Consider the following 22,611-nt stretch of genomic DNA (forward strand, 5'->3'; position numbering starts at 1 on the left):
ACATTGACTTTACTGTTAGTGACATTATGTAATCTGTCCACAGACAACAGTGTGCCAGAAGTGATGGAGCTACTGTCAGGTCTCAGCTGGTCAGAGCAGACCTCAGCCAGTCTAGCCTCAGAACCTCTCAGTTTGGACCAGATCATCTCACAGATCAGTTGTCAACAGCCAGCTCAGTCCTACATAGACATTGACTTTACTGTTAGTGACATTATGTAATCTGTCCACAGACAACAGTGTGCCAGAAGTGATGGAGCTACTGTCAGGTCTCAGCTGGTCAGAGCAGACCTCAGCCAGTCTAGCATCAGAACCTCTCAGTTTGGACCAGATCATCTCACAGATCAGTTGTCAACAGCCAGCTCAGTCCTACATAGACATTGACTTTACTGTTAGTGACATTATGTAATCTGTCCACAGACAACAATGTGCCAGAAGTGATGGAGCTACTGTCAGGTCTCAGCTGGTCAGAGCAGACCTCAGCCAGTCTGGCCTCAGAACCTCTCAGTTTGGACCAGATCATCTCACAGATCAGTTGTCAGCAGCCAGCCCAGCCCTACATAGACATTGACTTTACTGTTAGTGACATTATGTAATCTGTCCACAGACAACAATGTGCCAGAAGTGATGGAGCTACTGTCAGGTCTCAGCTGGTCAGAGCAGACCTCAGCCAGTCTAGCATCAGAACCTCTCAGTTTGGACCAGATCATCTCACAGATCAGTTGTCAACAGCCAGCTCAGTCCTACATAGACATTGACTTTACTGTTAGTGACATTATGTAATCTGTCCACAGACAACAGTGTGCCAGAAGTGATGGAGCTACTGTCAGGTCTCAGCTGGTCAGAGCAGACCTCAGCCAGTCTAGCCTCAGAACCTCTCAGTTTGGATCAGATCATCTCACAGATCAGTTGTCAACAGCCAGCCCAGCCCTACATTGACATTGACTTTACTGTTAGTGACATTATGTAATCTGTCCACAGACAACAATGTGCCAGAAGTGATGGAGCTACTGTCAGGTCTCAGCTGGTCAGAGCAGACCTCAGCCAGTCTAGCATCAGAACCTCTCAGTTTGGACCAGATCATCTCACAGATCAGTTGTCAACAGCCAGCTCAGTCCTACATAGACATTGACTTTACTGTTAGTGACATTATGTAATCTGTCCACAGACAACAGTGTGCCAGAAGTGATGGAGCTACTGTCAGGTCTCAGCTGGTCAGAGCAGACCTCAGCCAGTCTGGCCTCAGAACCTCTCAGTTTGGACCAGATCATCTCACAGATCAGTTGTCAGCAGCCAGCCCAGCCCTACATAGACATTGACTTTACTGTTAGTGACATTATGTAATCTGTCCACAGACAACAATGTGCCAGAAGTGATGGAGCTACTGTCAGGTCTCAGCTGGTCAGAGCAGACCTCAGCCAGTCTAGCATCAGAACCTCTCAGTTTGGACCAGATCATCTCACGGATCAGTTGTCAACAGCCAGCTCAGTCCTACATAGACATTGACTTTACTGTTAGTGACATTATGTAATCTGTCCACAGACAACAGTGTGCCAGAAGTGATGGAGCTACTGTCAGGTCTCAGCTGGTCAGAGCAGACCTCAGCCAGTCTAGCATCAGAACCTCTCAGTTTGGACCAGATCATCTCACAGATCAGTTGTCAACAGCCAGCCCAGCCCTACATTGACATTGACTTTACTGTTAGTGACATTATGTAATCTGTCCACAGACAACAGTGTGCCAGAAGTGATGGAGCTACTGTCAGGTCTCAGCTGGTCAGAGCAGACCTCAGCCAGTCTAGCCTCAGAACCTCTCAGTTTGGATCAGATCATCTCACAGATCAGTTGTCAACAGCCAGCCCAGCCCTACATTGACATTGACTTTACTGTTAGTGACATTATGTAATCTGTCCACAGACAACAATGTGCCAGAAGTGATGGAGCTACTGTCAGGTCTCAGCTGGTCAGAGCAGACCTCAGCCAGTCTAGCATCAGAACCTCTCAGTTTGGACCAGATCATCTCACAGATCAGTTGTCAACAGCCAGCTCAGTCCTACATAGACATTGACTTTACTGTTAGTGACATTATGTAATCTGTCCACAGACAACAATGTGCCAGAAGTGATGGAGCTACTGTCAGGTCTCAGCTGGTCAGAGCAGACCTCAGCCAGTCTAGCCTCAGAACCTTTCAGTTTGGACCAGATCATCTCACAGATCAGTTGACAACAGCCAGCTCAGTCCTACATAGACATTGACTTTACTGTTAGTGACATTATGTAATCTGTCCACAGACAACAATGTGCCAGAAGTGATGGAGCTACTGTCAGGTCTCAGCTGGTCAGAGCAGACCTCAGCCAGTCTAGCATCAGAACCTCTCAGTTTGGACCAGATCATCTCACGGATCAGTTGTCAGCAGCCAGCTCAGTCCTACATAGACATTGACTTTACTGTTAGTGACATTATGTAATCTGTCCACAGACAACAATGTGCCAGAAGTGATGGAGCTACTGTCAGGTCTCAGCTGGTCAGAGCAGACCTCAGCCAGTCTAGCATCAGAACCTCTCAGTTTGGACCAGATCATCTCACAGATCAGTTGTCAGCAGCCAGCTCAGTCCTACATAGACATTGACTTTACTGTTAGTGACATTATGTAATCTGTCCACAGACAACAATGTGCCAGAAGTGATGGAGCTACTGTCAGGTCTCAGCTGGTCAGAGCAGACCTCAGCCAGTCTAGCATCAGAACCTCTCAGTTTGGACCAGATCATCTCACAGATCAGTTGTCAGCAGCCAGCTCAGTCCTACATAGACATTGACTTTACTGTTAGTGACATTATGTAATCTGTCCACAGACAACAATGTGCCAGAAGTGATGGAGCTACTGTCAGGTCTCAGCTGGTCAGAGCAGACCTCAGCCAGTCTGGCCTCAGAACCTCTCAGTTTGGACCAGATCATCTCACAGATCAGTTGTCAGCAGCCAGCCCAGCCCTACATAGACATTGACTTTACTGTGAGTGACATTGTAATCTGTCCACAGACAACAGCGTGCCAGAAGTGATGGAGCTACTGTCAGGTCTCAGCTGGTCAGAGCAGACCTCAGCCAGTCTAGCCTCAGAACCTCTCAGTTTGGACCAGATCATCTCACAGATCAGTTGTCAGCAGCCAGCCCAGCCCTACATAGACATTGTCTTTACTGTGAGTGACATTGTAATCTGTCTACAGACAACAGTGTGCCAGAAGTGATGGAGCTACTGTCAGGTCTCAGCTGGTCAGAGCAGACCTCAGCTAGTCTGGCCTCAGAACCTCTCAGTTTGGACCAGATCATCTCACAGATCAGTTGTCAGCAGCCAGCTCAGCCCTACATAGACATTGACTTTACTGTTAGTGACATTATGTAATCTGTCCACAGACAACAATGTGCCAGAAGTGATGGAGCTACTGTCAGGTCTCAGCTGGTCAGAGCAGACCTCAGCCAGTCTAGCATCAGAACCTCTCAGTTTGGACCAGATCATCTCACAGATCAGTTGTCAGCAGCCAGCTCAGCCCTACATAGACATTGACTTTACTGTTAGTGACATTATGTAATCTGTCCACAGACAACAATGTGCCAGAAGTGATGGAGCTACTGTCAGGTCTCAGCTGGTCAGAGCAGACCTCAGCCAGTCTAGCATCAGAACCTCTCAGTTTGGACCAGATCATCTCACAGATCAGTTGTCAGCAGCCAGCTCAGTCCTACATAGACATTGACTTTACTGTTAGTGACATTATGTAATCTGTCCACAGACAACAATGTGCCAGAAGTGATGGAGCTACTGTCAGGTCTCAGCTGGTCAGAGCAGACCTCAGCCAGTCTAGCATCAGAACCTCTCAGTTTGGACCAGATCATCTCACAGATCAGTTGTCAACAGCCAGCTCAGTCCTACATAGACATTGACTTTACTGTTAGTGACATTATGTCATCTGTCTACAGACAACAATGTGCCAGAAGTGATGGAGCTACTGTCAGGTCTCAGCTGGTCAGAGCAGACCTCAGCCAGTCTAGCATCAGAACCTCTCAGTTTGGACCAGATCATCTCACAGATCAGTTGTCAGCAGCCAGCCCAGCCCTACATTGACATTGTCTTTACTGTGAGTGACATTGTAATCTGTCTACAGACAACAGTGTGCCAGAAGTGATGGAGCTACTGTCAGGTCTCAGCTGGTCAGAGCAGACCTCAGCCAGTCTAGCATCAGAACCTCTCAGTTTGGACCAGATCATCTCACAGATCAGTTGTCAACAGCCAGCTCAGTCCTACATAGACATTGACTTTACTGTTAGTGACATTATGTAATCTGTCCACAGACAACAATGTGCCAGAAGTGATGGAGCTACTGTCAGGTCTCAGCTGGTCAGAGCAGACCTCAGCCAGTCTAGCATCAGAACCTCTCAGTTTGGACCAGATCATCTCACAGATCAGTTGTCAGCAGCCAGCCCAGCCCTACATTGACATTGACTTTACTGTTAGTGACATTATGTAATCTGTCCACAGACAACAATGTGCCAGAAGTGATGGAGCTACTGTCAGGTCTCAGCTGGTCAGAGCAGACCTCAGCCAGTCTAGCATCAGAACCTCTCAGTTTGGACCAGATCATCTCACAGATCAGTTGTCAACAGCCAGCTCAGTCCTACATAGACATTGACTTTACTGTTAGTGACATTATGTAATCTGTCCACAGACAACAGTGTGCCAGAAGTGATGGAGCTACTGTCAGGTCTCAGCTGGTCAGAGCAGACCTCAGCCAGTCTGGCCTCAGAACCTCTCAGTTTGGACCAGATCATCTCACAGATCAGTTGTCAGCAGCCAGCTCAGCCCTACATAGACATTGACTTTACTGTTAGTGACATTATGTAATCTGTCCACAGACAACAATGTGCCAGAAGTGATGGAGCTACTGTCAGGTCTCAGCTGGTCAGAGCAGACCTCAGCCAGTCTAGCATCAGAACCTCTCAGTTTGGACCAGATCATCTCACAGATCAGTTGTCAGCAGCCAGCTCAGCCCTACATAGACATTGACTTTACTGTTAGTGACATTATGTAATCTGTCCACAGACAACAATGTGCCAGAAGTGATGGAGCTACTGTCAGGTCTCAGCTGGTCAGAGCAGACCTCAGCCAGTCTAGCATCAGAACCTCTCAGTTTGGACCAGATCATCTCACAGATCAGTTGTCAGCAGCCAGCTCAGTCCTACATAGACATTGACTTTAATGTTAGTGACATTATGTAATCCGTCCACAGACAACAGTGTGCCAGAAGTGATGGAGCTACTGTCAGGTCTCAGCTGGTCAGAGCAGACCTCAGCCAGTCTAGCATCAGAACCTCTCAGTTTGGACCAGATCATCTCACAGATCAGTTGTCAACAGCCAGCTCAGTCCTACATAGACATTGACTTTACTGTTAGTGACATTATGTCATCTGTCTACAGACAACAATGTGCCAGAAGTGATGGAGCTACTGTCAGGTCTCAGCTGGTCAGAGCAGACCTCAGCCAGTCTAGCATCAGAACCTCTCAGTTTGGACCAGATCATCTCACAGATCAGTTGTCAACAGCCAGCTCAGTCCTACATAGACATTGACTTTACTGTTAGTGACATTATGTCATCTGTCTACAGACAACAATGTGCCAGAAGTGATGGAGCTACTGTCAGGTCTCAGCTGGTCAGAGCAGACCTCAGCCAGTCTAGCATCAGAACCTCTCAGTTTGGACCAGATCATCTCACAGATCAGTTGTCAGCAGCCAGCCCAGCCCTACATTGACATTGACTTCACTGTGAGTGAATCTAGCTATATGATTTTATAAATTAGTCTTCCAACACACCTATAAAGAATTGACTGATAAGGTGGCATATCTTTTTCAATGCTATATTTTTAAATTATATAATTTCCTTAGGTTTTGAAGCTAAACAATTTGTAGATCACTCTACTAGGCCTAGTGGGTTGGTTGAAATCTCAACCCACCAACACCTATTTTTTATGTATTTACAGTAAAACCACGCTAATTCAAAAACTTCAAAAGTTAATTTGAAATGTTTGTTTGTTCCTTTCAGAAAACCTCTAAAATTAAAAAAATAATACACCAATAATTCAAAGTGATTTTTACACTTAATACAGCCTCTACAATTCAAATTTGCACATGAGCCTCTACAATTCAAATTTTGTTGCTGTTTCAATTCAAATTGTTACCTCCAAAATTCAAAGTCAACCTTTACAATTTAAACTGCGTTAGCGTAAGCCTCTGTAATTCCAATTCAGGAAAAAAAATACGCCTGTTGAAACATGAACTGACGCTCTTATTGATGTTCCCACAATGTGTTCATTAGTCCCCGTTCTCTCAAACTCTCTACACTTAAAACTGGGACCTCCATGATTAAAATTTTATTTATCCTGACCTCTATAAATCAAACTCTCTATATTTCAAACTTCCCATGATTCAAAATATATTAATATATTGTATTTCCTCTAAATTTCAATTAGCGAGGTTCTACTGTATTTAAATTTGCTGATATATTTTTTTATTTCACATTGACATTCACAGTCATATGTTTTTATTGTTTAGATTTAATTCAGTCCCGCAATACCACCACATAAAATAAAATAAATCAGTACAAAGAGGTTGGTAATAAGAGTAGGCCTAGTATCCATTATAAGAGAACTATTTGTAGAGACGTCTTCTCTTTCCCAAACCATCAAAAACAGTCCTTAATTATTTTTGTATTGAAGACTGAATTTATTTTGAAATTGTAACAAGAAATTCAATATTAATGTAAACAACAATTTTATTTACGAGCTGTATTTCTCGTGTAGATTTATTTATCAGTAGATTTGTGTGATTTTCAAGGTTCAGAACGATGAGTTGACGTCACCCAGCGAAGTCATCAGTTTCTCTTGCGGCCACAAATATGACGGGAGTGCGGCTTTGCAAAAGGTAAGTTGAAAAATTTGAATTTAACACAAATACAAACTGGCTAGGTTTTTGTCCACCAAGCATGTTTGCTTGGGAAAAATGTTTACGATAAACATGGCTAAAGCTTTCTTGTATTTATTGGTCTCAAATAAAACCAAAAGAATATATTTAAACATGTCTATTTTTGCTTAGGCCGCAGTGGGTGCCGCTAGGCAGATAGACGACAGATCCTTGCCTTCCACAGCGCAAGCTCTGCGTAGTCTGTACCAGCGACCGCTTGTTCTGCGGCATTTTGCTTGTCCTGTCTGCGTAGTGGGCTGCGTAACACAGGAGCTGGGTTGAGTGCCTTTATATATGTGTATTGTCTGTCTGTAAGTGATCTATCAAATGTGGAAGAGCAGTGTGTTAGCTATCAGCTTTTTCTTTCACGCAGAAAATAGTTAAACATTACCGTGTAGTATGTTTCGTAAGCCAGGAATCAAACTAAAGGAGCTGCCTTATATTTTATTTTTTTTAAGCTTAGGCTTAATCTAATGTATATTTTACTGTGAAAAAAAAAACTATAAAAGTTATTGTTTAGTGACAAAAAGAGAGAGGGGCCATGGGGACTTGTGCCCACACCAAATTTGTTAGCTTTTTATGTAGGCTAAATATGATCAAAACTAAAATTATTAGATAATTTGGTTTTCCTCTGCCGTTAGTAGTTCATAATAGTTAAATATTTAGATACCGTAACTAGTTTGGAAATAGAAAACTTACTACCAAACTAGTTAATGCTAGTTATGAAAACCCAGATACCTCAAATCAAATAATTATTTTTTTATAAATACTTAATGTATAAGCATATCCAATTCCAACACTTAATCTGAACCACCCCCCTCAAGCTAATAATGTGTGTAAACTAGATTTTAAGAATAATTTCATTTTTCAATTTCACCTATTCATTTTTGGACAAAGTGTAAAATGTGTATAACAGAGCTTTAAAAAAAAAGCTTGACCAAATTGAATTCTGGCTTACAAAAAAGCTACTTGTACATTTGCAATGAGGCGTTTACATTAATCTACTAGCTTCACTTTGGATACTGAAGTAGACTTACCCGTGATAGCATCACAATTGTATAACCTTTGTCATGGTTAAAAATAATGGGTGTTGCAATAATACAATTTCAAATTACCCCTAAGATTACCAATATTCTTCATGGAAACTCCCAAAATAATAGTGGCACAATTTTTCAAAGTTTAAAACGCACTGGAGGAAGGTAAATTTTGGCATTTCTGTAGTACATAAGTGTAACAACAGAATGAAAATGAATGGAGCTATTAATATTTACAAATTTATAAGTTTGTATACTGTACTCAAGCAACTATTATCTAGTCTAAAAATGAACAATCTGTGTATTTCCACTCAAATTGTAGTATTATTCTAGTTTATTGTTTTAAAAGACTCGAATGAATTTTAAATACCTAGTTAGACTCTGTAGGTTAAAAACACAAATACAGTAGTTCTTATTATTGTTCATCATTATTAGAAAATGTGAATACATAGCTTTAGAGAATCATTGGTATTAATGGTTGTACAGAGTGCTTCTTTAAAAAAAGAAATTCGAATAACAATTCTTTTGGTTCATAAACACTTTTACCGAAATAATAACCCCCCCCCTCCCCTCCCCGAATAATAATTGTGGGTCTGACAGGCCCACAGGAGTTTTCACAAACGTGTGCTGGTAACACTGTTTACTTGGGGCATTCCATTCTCCCAATACCTTCCCCCCTTTTCCTCCCCTACCTATTTATATATTGTTTGTTCATTTTTTGTGGATACCGTGACCTTGACAGGTTGTCTGTTCATAACATGCCCGTCTCAGAAGCCCAGCGTTAGTGTATTTTAAAGAGGGTATATACGAATTGGTCTAATTATCAGGATAGTACTGCAGATAGTCATAGTACTCACCCACGTGGACGTTTAACCGGACTACACTCGGCGGAAATTACATCTCTTTAACCAGACAATTTTTATCAGCCCATCGGTTTAACCGCACTAGATCGGCACCAAAATGGCTGTTCTCGTGGGAAAGATTTGAGACCAGTAACCACGTGTCTAAATACAATGCTCTCCTAAAAGTCAAATACTGTACAGTATGCATTAAAACGGCCTGTTTTAACGAGTTTTTGGGGACGTCGGTTTACCCGGAAAACCCGTTGTCCGGACTGGCCTCGGTCCCAAGGAGTCCGGATAAGACTTTACTTTATTATAAACCCTAACTCCTGCAGCTCGTAAAACGTTCTCTGTACAACCAACCAATACCGAACTGTGGCACAATGGTTGTTCATAATGGTGCTAAGAATTCTTAGCTAAGTTACGTAGCTTTATCGTTTTTATTTTACTTAAATTTTTTGCAACAAGTGTAAGATCTTGTTTTGCAAATTCCACAACTTGCAAGATAAAACTAAAAAAACTATCTTTAGTGATAAAAGCAAAGTTGGATTAAAATCTCATTACGCTATATTAAAATCGCATAACTCAGGTGTATGGTTCAAAAACTAACAAACTCAAATATTAGTTATTAAGCTAGTCCTACTTAAACACATGTGATTGTTATTATATGGCCTTTATTTTTAGAATTTGTACAGTAATAATTGCTTCAACTAAACTATGTTTTTAGAGCAATTTATGACAATGCGATGATTGATATTAGTTGCATTTATCTGTTTACTTAATAATATTGTTATCTTTTAGAGAGCGAAAACGAGAACGCTACTTTTATATTGATGTTAATAATATGTAAATTCTAATTGTGTTATATGATTTATTGTGATTTTATTAAAGTGATCTCGTTTTTATTATAAATATCAATGTGATAGTTTGTAGATTACTGTTGTATATTTTTTAAATACTGCACAATATGATAAACCCAGAACAGAAAAATAAATTTATAAATTATTTATGTCAAATTTTGTTAAAAATTAAGACACAATTTATTCTTTAAATATCCACCTTACAAGGCCTAAAATGATTTTCTGACATATTTAATTGCCTAAGCTCAAAAGATTGTACCAAGGATTGAATTTTAGATTTACAGAGAATGTATCTACAAATTTTTTAAGAATTGGAAAGAATAGATGTGTTAACCATAAGTTTTTAATTCAGTTCAGTGGATTGTATAAAAAAAATAAAAAGGCAGATCTAAACTCGTGTTTGCAGAACATCTATTCTTTTTAATTATAATAATGTGTGATAGATTTATGATCCAAACCTTATAAAGTATTTAAAATACTAAGTTGTATCAGTTACGAATTAATATCCTTGGTGTCATCCAAGCATATGATTTTCAAATTTGAGCTTTTTCCCAATTTGTTATTTCTATTTAAAACTGTACAATTTAAGAACACATTTGACCTAGGGTTATCAAATTTAAGTTATAAATGAATTATACAAATAAAATTTCTACACACACTATCTTACATTTGGCTATAGTTCAATGTCATAAGGGTGCTCAGGATAATTTTAATTGTGTGAATTCTGTCAAGGTTTTTAAACTTACTAAATATATTATTTGATGCATTTTTCAATAGTAACACTTTAAATGCTTTAATTTGTATTTAATTTACAAATAACTTGTACTGGACATGTTGAATGTATGCCAATAAATTTTTGCAGCACATGGAAACGTAATTACAAAAACTTGCTTGAAAAACTTGTAATAGCCTACATTGTAAATCTAGGTGATATCCATATTGTTACCAGTATTGTACAAATTGTTTATTGTGGAATATAATAAAGATATATGAATTTACCAAACATTTATTATCTACACCAATCTGCATACAACCAATAACAAAAAGATTCTTTTCTCATTAGAAAGCTAAGGTTACTAAACCTGCAAACTAAGATAAACCTAAGATAAAGCATAAATAAGACATCAGTAAAAAATCTGTTACTATCACACTGAAATGATAAAAATTATTGATAAGTAGAAAGTTTGTAGCACAATTCAAATTTAAAATTACGAGAGAACCCATGTGCAAATAGTGCATTTAATAGGGTTTGAAACTGAATTCCAAGTTAAAAATAATTTCAATACCCGTTTACTCTTTAAAGATCTAGATCTACACCATAGAGACTAAAGTTATTTATCTCACTAAGAGCATCAATCATATAGAAATTATCAAAGCAGTAGCCTATTAAAAATCCATTTTCATAAACTGTATCGTCTGTCTCTAGTTTACAATCTGACTAGTTAAGCATTCAACTGAATGATCAGCTGGCGGATTACAATTAATATTTAACCCGTTATAAAGAATGTAGTAAGCAACACTGGTTCTTTGGAAATGAAATGTAAGGGGGACAAAGCCTTGAAGGAAATTACCTTTCTTGTTGCCATTCACAAGTGCCGGATCATAAGCTTTAAATGACACATCAATTGTTAAAATTGGTTAATTAGAACAGCTGAAAAAGGATGGTACAGAAAAAAACCCTTACTGTGTTAAAATAGATTATGATAGAGCAAGAAGATGAAGAATCATATGACTATGAGTCATTGACACTGAATAGTGCAAGTAGACTTCTCATACTATTGCAAATTTTGAAGATTTTGCATTATTTTTACGTGAAATTAAAATGAAATGAAAATTTTATTCAATCAGGCAAAGTTAGGGTTGCATGACCTTTTCCTACACTTAATCTGATGTGTGTTTATGTTGGTAACGTCTGAGTGCAATGATGTCGACTGAATTAATCTCTATTATTTTAGAGTGTTTTTCTGATAGATGCTTTACTCTTTCATAAGTAAACCATTATTTTAAGAATTTTTTAAATTAAAATGGTTTTCAGTTGGCATAAAAAACAAAAACTGAAATGATTGAATCGGTACAAACTTAAAATTCAAACAGAGCTAATCTTAGAATTAATTGTGTTTGGCTGGTCCATAAGGATGAACAATCTATAACAAAGCACGATCATTGTTCAATCTGTTAAATGATTTTACCAAGCATTTGATTTCATAACTCAATATCAGTAGTAGCTATACAATGTTTTATGATTTAAAATAATTATAAATTTTTCTTAGCATCCTTAGTTACTAATCCTGTTAAAAATGAAAAAATAAACATCATTAAAAACATGAATAAGACAATTAAATAAATTACCCAGTAAACTTATCAACTAAATGATTAATTATTTTAACAAACATCACAAAACAAAAATATAATCTAATTATACCATTAACAAATTAAAAACCATTCACTAACAACTAGTTATTCATAAGAAAAACGATAGAAAAATTAGAAAAAGAAAAAAAGTTTGACATTTTTATGATCACGAATGTTTATTCACAAAGTCCCTCCTGATCTCATTGGTTGAGAAAGAACTGGTCATCTTGATGTCATTGAGGCGGAAGGATGGTGGCAGAGCCGAGGTCCGTCATTCGGGCATACTTAACCTTCTTCTTCTCCAGCTCATCTTGCGCCCACAAAATCAACTTCATCAGGTTATACAGCCGAGGCGTAGTAGGCTCTTGGAGTTCAATTTTCAAAATGGCAGCGTTTAGCTCACTTGCCACCTGAAAAAGGTAATCATTGAGGGATTGCCGGCAGGAAGGTGGCGGATCCGAGGTTCGTCATTCGGGCAAACCTAACGAGGGGGCACTTCACCAGCTCGTCCTGCGCCCACAAAATCAACTTCCATAGGTTTAACAGCCGAAAAGTAGCAGGATCTTGGTGTTCAATTTTCAAAATGGCTGTGTCTAGCTCACTTGCAACCTGAAAAAGGTGATACGCAATCTGAAGAACAGAATGTACTGTTACCTTGCTTGTCCAAAAGCCATGTCGCAGGAACAGCAATGTCTGGTTTATCAGCCGAAGACATTAACACTAGCTATTGTGTTGAGATGCAATTCATCCCGTCATCATAGTTTATTTAAGTTACTGATGTATGATTTGTGCTTTAAAATTTAATTCATGCATATCGGTCAATTTATACAAAATTGGTTTTTAAATTCTTACCAGTTTAGTAGACTAAATATGTTAGCCTACCTTTGAAAAAAGGGATTTTATTGTAGATCGGTCTTTAACAGAGTTGATGAGGTTTTCTCGTCTCACACTATGGACTGGCAGCAGATATTCACAGCCAAAACTCATTCAATCAACCATAAAACTACACAAAAGCTTGTGTAAACATAAAACTTGCTAAATAACCATGGTACCTTTTGCCTGTGAGTCTGATTTAGAAGATCGCTGAATGGACAGTTATTGGGTTCCTCGAAGGCCAGAAGAGCGAGTGTCCTCTCCAGCTCATTCAGCACTCCGGGATCTGATTCTCCGACCTCGCTCAGTTGGTCCTGAGCGAATTGCAACGCCTCCTCAACATTCCCCGCACGGATCAGCTCTATTAGGTGGAGTTGCTGCAAAAATAAGGTTTTTTTTATTAGATTTAGGTTAAAACATTTCATATCATTGGAAGTTTAATGGACTAGCAAGTTTTTTTCAACATTCAAGAAACGTCCTCTCTTTTTGTTTTCTTTAGTCATAAGAGAAAAAATTAGGTTAGAAAAGTTGTCTTAGTCGGAAAGTCTTCTTAGTTTGTTTCTCTTTGCGCTTGCAAGACCTTTTTGTAATCGAGACATTTAGGACATGTGCCGTGTTAATTAAGGTAAACATAATGGCAGCTGCTAAACTATTTTTGTGGCATACAATGTCATTGTTTTTAAGCTTAGTACATTAAAAAACAAAAATACTTTCCTCAGGGTACTGATTAAAATTTATGTAGGCTACAAGCATGTATGTACATTAGCCTACATTTTTCAATCCTCAAATCATTGGTTATAGCAAAAAAAAAGAAAAAAGAAAAAAAGTTAGGCCTACAAAGAGAAAATTTTGTAATTCTGTTTTCAGACAGGGGGAATAATTAATGATATAAATTTTAAACAATTCCATCTTACTCAATCAATTTTGATGATGGCAACACTGATTGATAAAATTATCAAATCAACAAGGTACAATAAAACAACATCATTGATAAAATATATGTAGTCCTCAGATTTTAATCAAAATAATTTTTAAAATCAATTTTGCCCTGTCCACTGGCTTTATAGCCAGGCAGACGGCATACTTGCACTATTTACATATAACCAGCCCTACCTGCAGATGGAAGTACAAATATCTATCATTGTCTAGAAGATCCGGGTGAAGCTGGTTGACTAGGAGAGTAGCTTCCTGGATCCGGCCTCCCTGGATAGCGTCCCTGATCCGGATCCGGTTATCCATCAGGTTCAAATCCATCGAAGGCTGCACTCCCGACTCCTGTTGAAACTTTTCTGCCGCCTCCTTAAAACCCTCTGCCGGCAGAAAACCACTTGTTAAAAAAAATGTAAGAATGTTATACTGTGGTCTTGTGACTTAAATACGGTAATATTTTTGAAGTTCTTGCCCACTCTGCCAGGTTTTTTCTAACCAGCCATAAGTGTATCATTTTGAAGGTTTTGTCAAATGTATATTCTAGAAGTGTAATGGGATATGTCAAAATCAATTACTTTTAGGATAGAGGTTTATTAAATGATTGACAAAGTAACTGTAATCTGAAAAATATTGTAATCATATAGTTCAGGCTTTTTAATAGAAGGATGCAGATATGTAACCTGAGATTTCCAGTGATAAGTTAGGGGAAATAATATAATTTTTGTTTATCAAAGGCATTTTTTTCTCAAGAAGGATATTCATCAAATAATTTCTGACTGATATATTGTCAAGGTCAAGTCAAAACAATATTTTCAGTCAAAACAGTAAGGTTTTGAACTGCAACAAGTTATATAAAAAAAAATCAACAACAGAGATGCTACATTTCAATGAGAAAGCTTTGTGTTTTGTAAGTATGGTATTTATTGTACAATGAGTGTTGCCGTAAATAAACCAATTGAATTGAATTGAATTACCCTAACGCCCTTCAGCCTAAAATTAGTATGGGGCTGAGTAGCCTAACTAGTAAGAGTGAGTAGCCTAAGTTAGGGCCTATTGAGTGAATGGTTACTGACTAAAAATCACCTGGTTTTTTAGACTACTCGACACTTTCATTAAAATCCAATAATCTAGGACAGCTTGGTCCATATTACAAACTATCAAAGAGCTACACAGTAACCTACTGAGTTTTAAAATCTGAATCAAACTGGTTTAACCTTCTGTTCATTAAATTAAATAAATTGTTCGCTTAATGAAACCTTTAAGTAGATTCTTCCTACGGCTACATAAGTTAAAAGCTGTTGAAATCACCTGTGACTAAGTAGTTCATTATTAGTTTATTCATGTCGCTCTGATGTACGTGTACGTCCTCTAGTTTGCTCATCCACTCATCCTTTGAAACACTCTCTGGTTTAGTAGCGTAGCTCATGGATACCGGACTCTATGAATATAACAGAAACACAATAAGTGAAAAAGAGTTGGAACATCCAGTAACTTTTGGAGGAAGACATTGGTGGAAGAGTTGAAGATGGTAGGCAAAAGAGAGAGGCGACCAACAGTGTGGTGGAAAGGGAAACGAACAGTAACAGACTCTTAAACACTCCAGAAATTTACAAAGATAAGGAAAAAAGGAAGAAGTACTTGAGTGACTATTCTTCTTATAACTTACAGTGGCGAATTCTGAGAGCCTGGGTTTTGAGAACTTTGTAGTAGGCCTATTATAGCCTTAGCATTTAAACTTTCTAACATTCCTGGGTGTTAGGACTAATGTTTGTTGGTCTTCTACCCCTTATTTACTATTTTTTTACATGAAATAGTCTCCAGACTATAAGTTGGTATATTCAGACTATAATATAACTGTAGCCTAGCATAATTGATTTTAGCCCTACTTTGTTAATTAATGAACCACCTATTCATTTTATCTAAATTAAACTAACATATTCAAGAAGAAAATATTCAGCCAATCGTTAATCGTTGATTAAATCGTAACGTTTCCTTAAAAAAGAATGCATCACTTGACTTTAGGTTAAAGAATGCAAGCAACCTTCAACTAGGTTATTTTACTTAGACATTTTCCCAGCTTTTTATGGTAGGATAATTAATTGTTAAAAAGTTTTATTTACCCAAGTTCTATCGTACTACTTACAATGCTAAGGAAGTGTTACTATTAGCTTTTGGTATTCTGATTCTGCAGAATGCAGATTACATACAAGTGATACAACAAAGCTCAAAAAGTTGACATTTCATTTCACATTTCTTCACTTTCTTTTCAGATGCTACTTTTTTTCTCCAGTTGACAGCTGCTGTTCATACAATTACTTTCCTACACATACACAGAGGTAGAACCCACTTTTCAAACGTACTATCATTGACTATTGGATACGTACTATCATAGATAAAACATACTCCCTTGTACTATGTAATGTAATAGAAGAATCTAAGCGACTTCCGACCTTCCCACAAAAATAATATTCCATTAAAAAATACATTAAAAACAAATACTTAAATAAAAATAACATACATAAACCAATATTGTTACAAATGGGCTAGCAACCCAGATAGGGTAAAACAACCCACAAAGTGGTGAATAAGATGAAATAATTTCATGTTGTTAGCCTCCGGATCACTGGTATGGTAATAAATAATTGTTTAAATACCTTACACGTGCTTATACTGTCAAAGTGATCCTTTGTAGTCTAAATAGCTACTGCAGTTTCGTTCGGTATAGACCTGCTCTCCGTGCGTATCGTGTTTCCCGGTACCGGCGTTTTTGTAATTCTTGTTTGTTTATTGTCCGTATTTTCGTTTGTGTGTAACTAAATGGCTTTTAACTACAACGACTTCCTCTGGAACGAAATTTGATGTCCTTGACAGCCCGGAGCCCGATGAAGTTCCTATCGGGAACGAAACTGCAGTAGCTATACAGACTAGGATCACTTTGACAGTACACTATAAGGTATTTAAACCATTATTTATTAAGATAAAATTGCAGAAAGTTGACTTCATGGTACCATTATCCAAAGTCAGCTATATAAAAATTAAGAATAATTAAAAAGTTTTGCATTTTTATATTAAAACCATAGGTAGGTAACTTTAATAAAATAATAACTAATCAGTAAAAATGAAATATAAGAAACATCTTCATAATGAAATGTACATGAATTTTGAAGACATAATTGTACCCATCACGGCCGCGACATCAGCTCATTGATTCGCGCTTTATTAATTTAAATTTATATTTATTAAAATATACAGAATTGAAAACCAAAACAATATGAATTGGAAATCTATTTGTGTATATTTAAAGCTGAGTCAATATTTTCTCGTCCAGTAACCAAGCTTTCGTTAAGCCCCCCACACACTACCAGACCAAACCTCCAGACCAGACCGTCTGGCAGCTGGCAGCAACCAGGCCGTCTTGAACGGCTCTCTCTACACACTCCCAGACCAGACGGTCTGGGGCCCATTTCATAATGAAGTACAAACTAATATTATTAGTAAATCAGCTGATCGCCCAATGCAAATCTAATGGAAATTACAAGTTACAAGCTGTAACTTGTAATTTGTAGTTTATTATGAAATGGACCCCTGGGGCCCATTTCATAATAAACTACAAGTTACAAGTTACAACTTGTAACTTGTAATTTCCATTAGATTTGCATTGGACGATCAGCTGATTTACTAATAATATTAGTTTGTACTTTATTATGAAATGGGCCCCTGGTCTGGTAGTGTGTGGGGGGCTTTAGATACGAATACCATTACCATTAGTTGATCCAAACAAAACAGCTGTTACAACCCTACTTGCGACGTTGCTACTTCGAAGGCCGTGGCCTGGAGTTAAAGGCGGTTGCGTGATTCAACTGCTGTCTGTTTCTGCCACTCTTGGAGTGTAAAGTCCAAATATCCCCATATTTTTATTCGTAAGGTTAATTATGCTTACTCCGTTTGAATCTGTACTCCTTTTAGATTGACAAGTTGATAGTTTCCTGTCTGTGTTGCATTTCATGTGCAATCACTATGTCAATCGCCCCAATAATCTGTGGTAAAGCCAATAAGGAAAAACAAGGAGCATGGAGCCAAAGTGGCACTAAACTTATATAAAACTTTAAAATCTGTCTTCGATCATTGGTAAGTTGACATCGAACATATTGTTGGGCCGAACACCGGAATAACAATTACCGAACAGCGTTAACAGCAAAAACTTGACCTGAACAATCACGGCCAGGGCCGTGGTTAACTTCATACGTCTATAAGATAACAAGGCAGACAGGTGACATCATCGCCACGGCCGCGTTTAACTCCAGGCCCCGGCCTTTGAAGTGGCAACGTCGGGAGTGGGTTGTAACAGCTGTTTTGTTTGGAAGAAATTAATGGTATTTGTGTATTTACGAAGGCTTGGTTACTACTCTCCACTGGAGGGGTTACAGGAGTTTTCTAGTACTGTAATACCATCAAGACACGTGGTCTGTAGGCCCAACGTATTCAACCATGGCCATAAGATAATGTGGTAGACAGGTGACATCAGCTCATTAATTTGCACACTTTATTAATTTAAATTTGAATTTATGAACAAACATATTATTTATTAAAATATTGAAAATAAAACATACAGAATTGAAAACCAAAACTATATGAATTGAAAATCTAGCAGCTAGAACCGAGGGTTCCAATTTAATTATTTATTTATTAGGAGATCCTAATCGTAGTGAATGCAAGGCCCCACTAGTCTAGTGGGGCCTTGAGGAAAGGAAAGTCGTAGACCAACAGGAAAGTAAGGAAAAGGAAGTATTCGGATAAATGTACGAGGATGAATTGATTAATGAGTATTAATGTTTGCCAATAAATATAATGTCGATAATTTTGATATTACATCTCTAGAGACGATTTCACATAACGTGAACTCTTTGGTGACGCTCTGGGGTATCGTGGTATCGATATAGTAGCATAGATAAAACATACTTTAGTCTATGATAGTAGTATCGGGTCGCTGTCCGAGTCCGACTTACGGTAATACTGTAATTGCAGCAATTCGCGATTACATGTACAATCAACAGTGTAGCTTTTTCGGCTTTATGAATTTCAATTTAGATCTAAAGAGTTTATCCTCTTTGCTGCACCACCAAGTTGAACTGATGAGTTTATATCTACGTTTTACAGTTTATCAATATTTATTTATAATGTAAAGTGTTCTTCATACAGCAAAACCAAAAATTAAGTCAAAGCTTATTTTAATTCTTATGTATTTAATTTATAAACGTGTATAATTATTTTATCAATGTATTGAAAGTTAGTAACTTGACTTCTCTTCGTTTGAGAATGAAGAAATGGCGACTGCGAAATGTTATGACTGTCTCGTAGCTAAGTTATTTGTGATTAATTTGTGTATGTGAGTTTTTACTAGTGTATAAACTTTGTCTTGACTTACATCCGAAACATGGCTTCTGAAAGGTAAACTATTAAGGATGTATTCCTATACCCCTTGCATATAATACTCTATTAATCGATACAATTTTTAGACAGGGGATTCCATTTGGGCTAGGCCCTGTCAGAATGTATCTTTCAGTATGAAGTTGAAGTAGACTATGTTGTTACCTACTATTAAGTTTTAATGTCTCGATTTCTTTATTTAAGGTTAGCATAGATTGGGAATAATTATGTCCTAAACAAATCTTAGCTAATGATGATAACTTTCTGTGACCATTACAATATTTTAAGTGTAGGCCTCAAGTTAACTTGGACCCCATTAAAGGTGTGTTTAAATTATATTAGGAGTAGGCCCTAGACCTACTAGGCCTAACTGCAAGTTAAATAGTTTAATCTGCTATGAACTGAAACCCTTGAAAGCTGCATATTCATAGGTTTCATGAAGAACATAAGGCCTTAATCATTTTGAATGACCAAAGGTAACTTACCTTTAAAGAGAACACAAAAACTTATGTTGGTTCAGAATCGTAGGTAAACTTAGGGCAACTTACTTATTTACGTATTTTAGCAGAACATAGGTTTTTCTAACAAAAAACAAAATCAGCATAGGTTAAGCTTTCGTTTATGGCCACTATGTATAGGCCTATTGAGATGAAAGTATTAATTAACTGGAGTCACTAACAGAATACGTTCTACCGTAGTTAAACATTAGGCCCAAGTTTAACACTATTACGAAACCTTGGTCTGACAGGCCCACGGGAATTTTCACAAACGCATGTTGGCAACATTGAATGAAGATGCACATCCCTAAGTACAATACTCGTGGTAGACATAAAATAAGTTACCAGCACCTCCGTTTGAGCAAATCTTTAAATAGCCATGTTGTTATGTGTAAGAAAGCTTATAATAAGGTAGGCCTACATAGCAAACTCTAGAATAAAATCAAACACGTGAGGGAGGGCGAAGAGCCCTATAAGAAATTGCCTTTGTTACCATTCGTCCCTCCGCTAGATAAGTTAATTTAACCTATGACACCTCAATCGTGAAAATCGGTTAAGTTAAGTAGACAGACGAAAAAGGGATGTTAACTTACAGAGAAAACACTTATTGTAGGCTAGTACAGTATATAGATCACACTTACCTTGTAGTATGGATCTCTTAAGAAAAAAATAGGCCTATAGCCTAACTTGATCCAACCCAACCAAATGATTAACAGTGGAACCTTGACAAGAAGACCCTCGATAACAAGTCACCCTTGATAAGTGTCATTTTCAAATCCCCTTAAAATTATTTTACCCCTAATCACGTGTTATTACAAACCTCGATAAGGTCAACCTTGATAACAAGTCTTATTTTACAATCTCACATGAGAGTCTTGTTATCAAGGTTCTACTTTATAGCAGTAATACAAGTTACAATATAACACCTGCATCATACGTTGTGTTGGTAAGTTTAAATCAAATCCAATTGATTACATACAGTCCAATTGTAAACAACGCTAAGATTGTTGTTAGGCCTAGTTATGGAAAAATGTAACCTTTAGAGTCAGGCCTAGACTGTACAGTAGAACCTCTTCAATCCGAACTAGGCCTAATTGGGACCAGGGGTAGTTCAGACTATTGAATAGTTTGGATTACAGAACATGTAGTTTTTACATGACAACAGCTAAAACGTGGATAAAATGGATAGTAATTGGTACAGAAGTGAAAAATTATGTACCTATATAGATATCACAGGAAGAATATACGGTCTACTGTAGCTTTTACCGTAGGCAGCTTGGAAAGACCTAAGTTAGACGTTTTATTCAACATTATTCATTGACAGCATCTATAGGCTATATTTAATACGCGACATGAAACTTTGTGAACAATAAGGTTTTTTTGTTTTGAGATTTAACCCCACATATTATATACCAAAATGTTCATCTAGGTGTGTAGATATGCAAACTGGCTTTAGATTTTCGAAATATATATTGTTAAGGGCGTGGGCTGCCCTCAAAGTTCCTTCCATAAGGATAACATTCGTGATTGATTTGAATGTTATTATATTCTGAAACAGATGTCAATACATTAGTTATCAAATGCCAGCCGTTTTGTTTGGCTTTGAAATGTAAACAGTTTGCATGTTTTTTAAAATAATTAGAAGCCCGGCAAAGAAATGTTACCTTTAGGACACGACGGGAGAAAAGTTTTACATTATTTTCGATTAAACATGCCAAGGACCCGACGACAAAGAAATATTGCCGGTCGCTGGAATAGTTAGTGGCAACGTGTAGGCCTACTTAAAAAATTACACTGACAAATACAAGAATTCAGCAGTATTCACTTGGTGAGACGGCATTTAAATGTCAGAAATGTGGTGTGCTACATTTTAAAGAAGAACAAAGAGGACGAGGCGAAGGATTTTCATCCTGCTGCCATAAAGGAAAAGTGAATCTATCACCATACCGAGAAAGCTATTATATCGAGAGCCTACTTAATGGAGCAAATCATTTGAGCAGAACTGAGTACAACTTGAGTACAACTCTGCACTCGCAATGGTCAGCACTCGACACAATTTATCACTCAATTGGCACCTGACAACCGTCAGAAGAAGAGCATCCCACATATGCCCAAATTTAAATCTATGACGTTGAAACCGCTGTTCAAGAAAGAATGCTAAACAAAGCTAATGGCTCTTGCAGCACTGACCTCATCAACATTTTAATTCAACATTTTGATTTTAATTTTAACATTTTAATTTTGATTCAACATTTGGTTGATATTAATCCATTCGCGCAAGTTTTCAGCATGATGAGCTCCGTCCTGCAAAACACTCCTACCGAACAGCAAAAAGAACTTAGAATGCGTATAGCCAACGATCGAGCTCAAGACCAACGTCGATACAACGACGCAACTTTTAATGACGTATCCTAATTTATTATTCGTGCGAATTCGCACGGGTTCACCTAGTCAGCATAATTTGCTGTGCTGACAGACCATAAACTTGTTACGGATAAGATATTGTTTATAGTTGAAATTGACAGGAAAGCAGGCTTACCTTTAAACAAGTCCATAGAGACACATGAAACATCACAAAAGTAAAAGTAGAAATTTTCCACTGGAGAAAAAGGTTAAATTTCCTTAATAATTCCTGGCAAATTCCCTATCTATTTATCAGATATTATCCTAACTGAGGCAAAAAATACCCTATTTTTGGACCCTAGAAGTGTGGCTGAAGTAAACTGTGTCATATAGCGGAATTTAATAATTTCATCCAATAGACTTGTTCATCCATTGGTCTACTTGTTTGTGAACT

The 22,611-nt window shown here is 37.7% G+C and overlaps 3 protein-coding genes and 1 long non-coding RNA gene across 7 annotated transcripts in view; 3 read left to right on the forward strand and 1 right to left on the reverse strand.

Annotated features, from left to right (window-relative positions):
* LOC128995735 (uncharacterized) overlaps nucleotides 1-4,111 on the forward strand; it is a 37,596-nt gene extending 33,485 nt beyond the window's left edge. The window contains exons 39-58 of the mRNA XM_054420752.1: nucleotides 44-160; nucleotides 231-347; nucleotides 418-534; nucleotides 605-721; nucleotides 792-908; nucleotides 979-1,095; nucleotides 1,166-1,282; nucleotides 1,353-1,469; nucleotides 1,540-1,656; nucleotides 1,727-1,843; nucleotides 1,914-2,075; nucleotides 2,288-2,404; nucleotides 2,475-2,591; nucleotides 2,662-2,778; nucleotides 2,849-2,965; nucleotides 3,034-3,150; nucleotides 3,219-3,335; nucleotides 3,406-3,522; nucleotides 3,593-3,709; nucleotides 3,780-4,111. Coding sequence (XP_054276727.1) covers nucleotides 44-160; nucleotides 231-347; nucleotides 418-534; nucleotides 605-721; nucleotides 792-908; nucleotides 979-1,095; nucleotides 1,166-1,282; nucleotides 1,353-1,469; nucleotides 1,540-1,656; nucleotides 1,727-1,843; nucleotides 1,914-2,075; nucleotides 2,288-2,404; nucleotides 2,475-2,591; nucleotides 2,662-2,778; nucleotides 2,849-2,965; nucleotides 3,034-3,150; nucleotides 3,219-3,335; nucleotides 3,406-3,522; nucleotides 3,593-3,709; nucleotides 3,780-4,111 — 2,600 coding nt within the window. The remainder of the gene's footprint in view (nucleotides 1-43; nucleotides 161-230; nucleotides 348-417; nucleotides 535-604; nucleotides 722-791; nucleotides 909-978; nucleotides 1,096-1,165; nucleotides 1,283-1,352; nucleotides 1,470-1,539; nucleotides 1,657-1,726; nucleotides 1,844-1,913; nucleotides 2,076-2,287; nucleotides 2,405-2,474; nucleotides 2,592-2,661; nucleotides 2,779-2,848; nucleotides 2,966-3,033; nucleotides 3,151-3,218; nucleotides 3,336-3,405; nucleotides 3,523-3,592; nucleotides 3,710-3,779) is intronic.
* Nucleotides 4,112-5,019: 908 nt separating this feature from the next.
* LOC128994907 (uncharacterized) lies at nucleotides 5,020-10,700 on the forward strand. The gene is made up of 3 exons (XR_008490925.1): nucleotides 5,020-5,057; nucleotides 6,874-6,960; nucleotides 7,132-10,700. It is a non-coding gene; the product is annotated as an uncharacterized LOC128994907 (long non-coding RNA).
* A 25-nt stretch (nucleotides 10,701-10,725) lies between these two features.
* Nucleotides 10,726-16,143, reverse strand: LOC128994908 (glucose-induced degradation protein 8-A homolog). Its single transcript, XM_054419738.1, has 5 exons — nucleotides 16,034-16,143; nucleotides 15,199-15,328; nucleotides 14,074-14,270; nucleotides 13,140-13,337; nucleotides 10,726-12,497 (listed from the first exon to the last, which is right to left on the reverse strand). The coding sequence occupies exons 2-5, from the start codon at nucleotides 15,314-15,316 to the stop codon at nucleotides 12,321-12,323; spliced, it is 690 nt and encodes a 229-aa protein (XP_054275713.1). The 5' UTR covers nucleotides 15,317-15,328; nucleotides 16,034-16,143; the 3' UTR covers nucleotides 10,726-12,320.
* A 3,080-nt stretch (nucleotides 16,144-19,223) lies between these two features.
* LOC128994337 (rho GTPase-activating protein 39-like) overlaps nucleotides 19,224-22,611 on the forward strand; it is a 72,493-nt gene continuing 69,105 nt past the window's right edge. For all 4 annotated transcript variants that reach the window (XM_054418800.1, XM_054418804.1, XM_054418802.1 and 1 more), the window contains exon 1: nucleotides 19,224-19,338. In XM_054418800.1, the coding sequence (XP_054274775.1) occupies nucleotides 19,325-19,338 (14 nt within the window). In that variant the 5' untranslated portion in view covers nucleotides 19,224-19,324. The remainder of the gene's footprint in view (nucleotides 19,339-22,611) is intronic.

The sequence above is a fragment of the Macrosteles quadrilineatus genome, unplaced genomic scaffold (assembly GCF_028750875.1).
Source record: "Macrosteles quadrilineatus isolate MER2022 unplaced genomic scaffold, UCM_ALF_1.0 Scaffold_5__1_contigs__length_97177068, whole genome shotgun sequence".
In the NCBI taxonomy this organism is placed as follows: Eukaryota; Metazoa; Arthropoda; class Insecta; order Hemiptera; family Cicadellidae; genus Macrosteles; species Macrosteles quadrilineatus.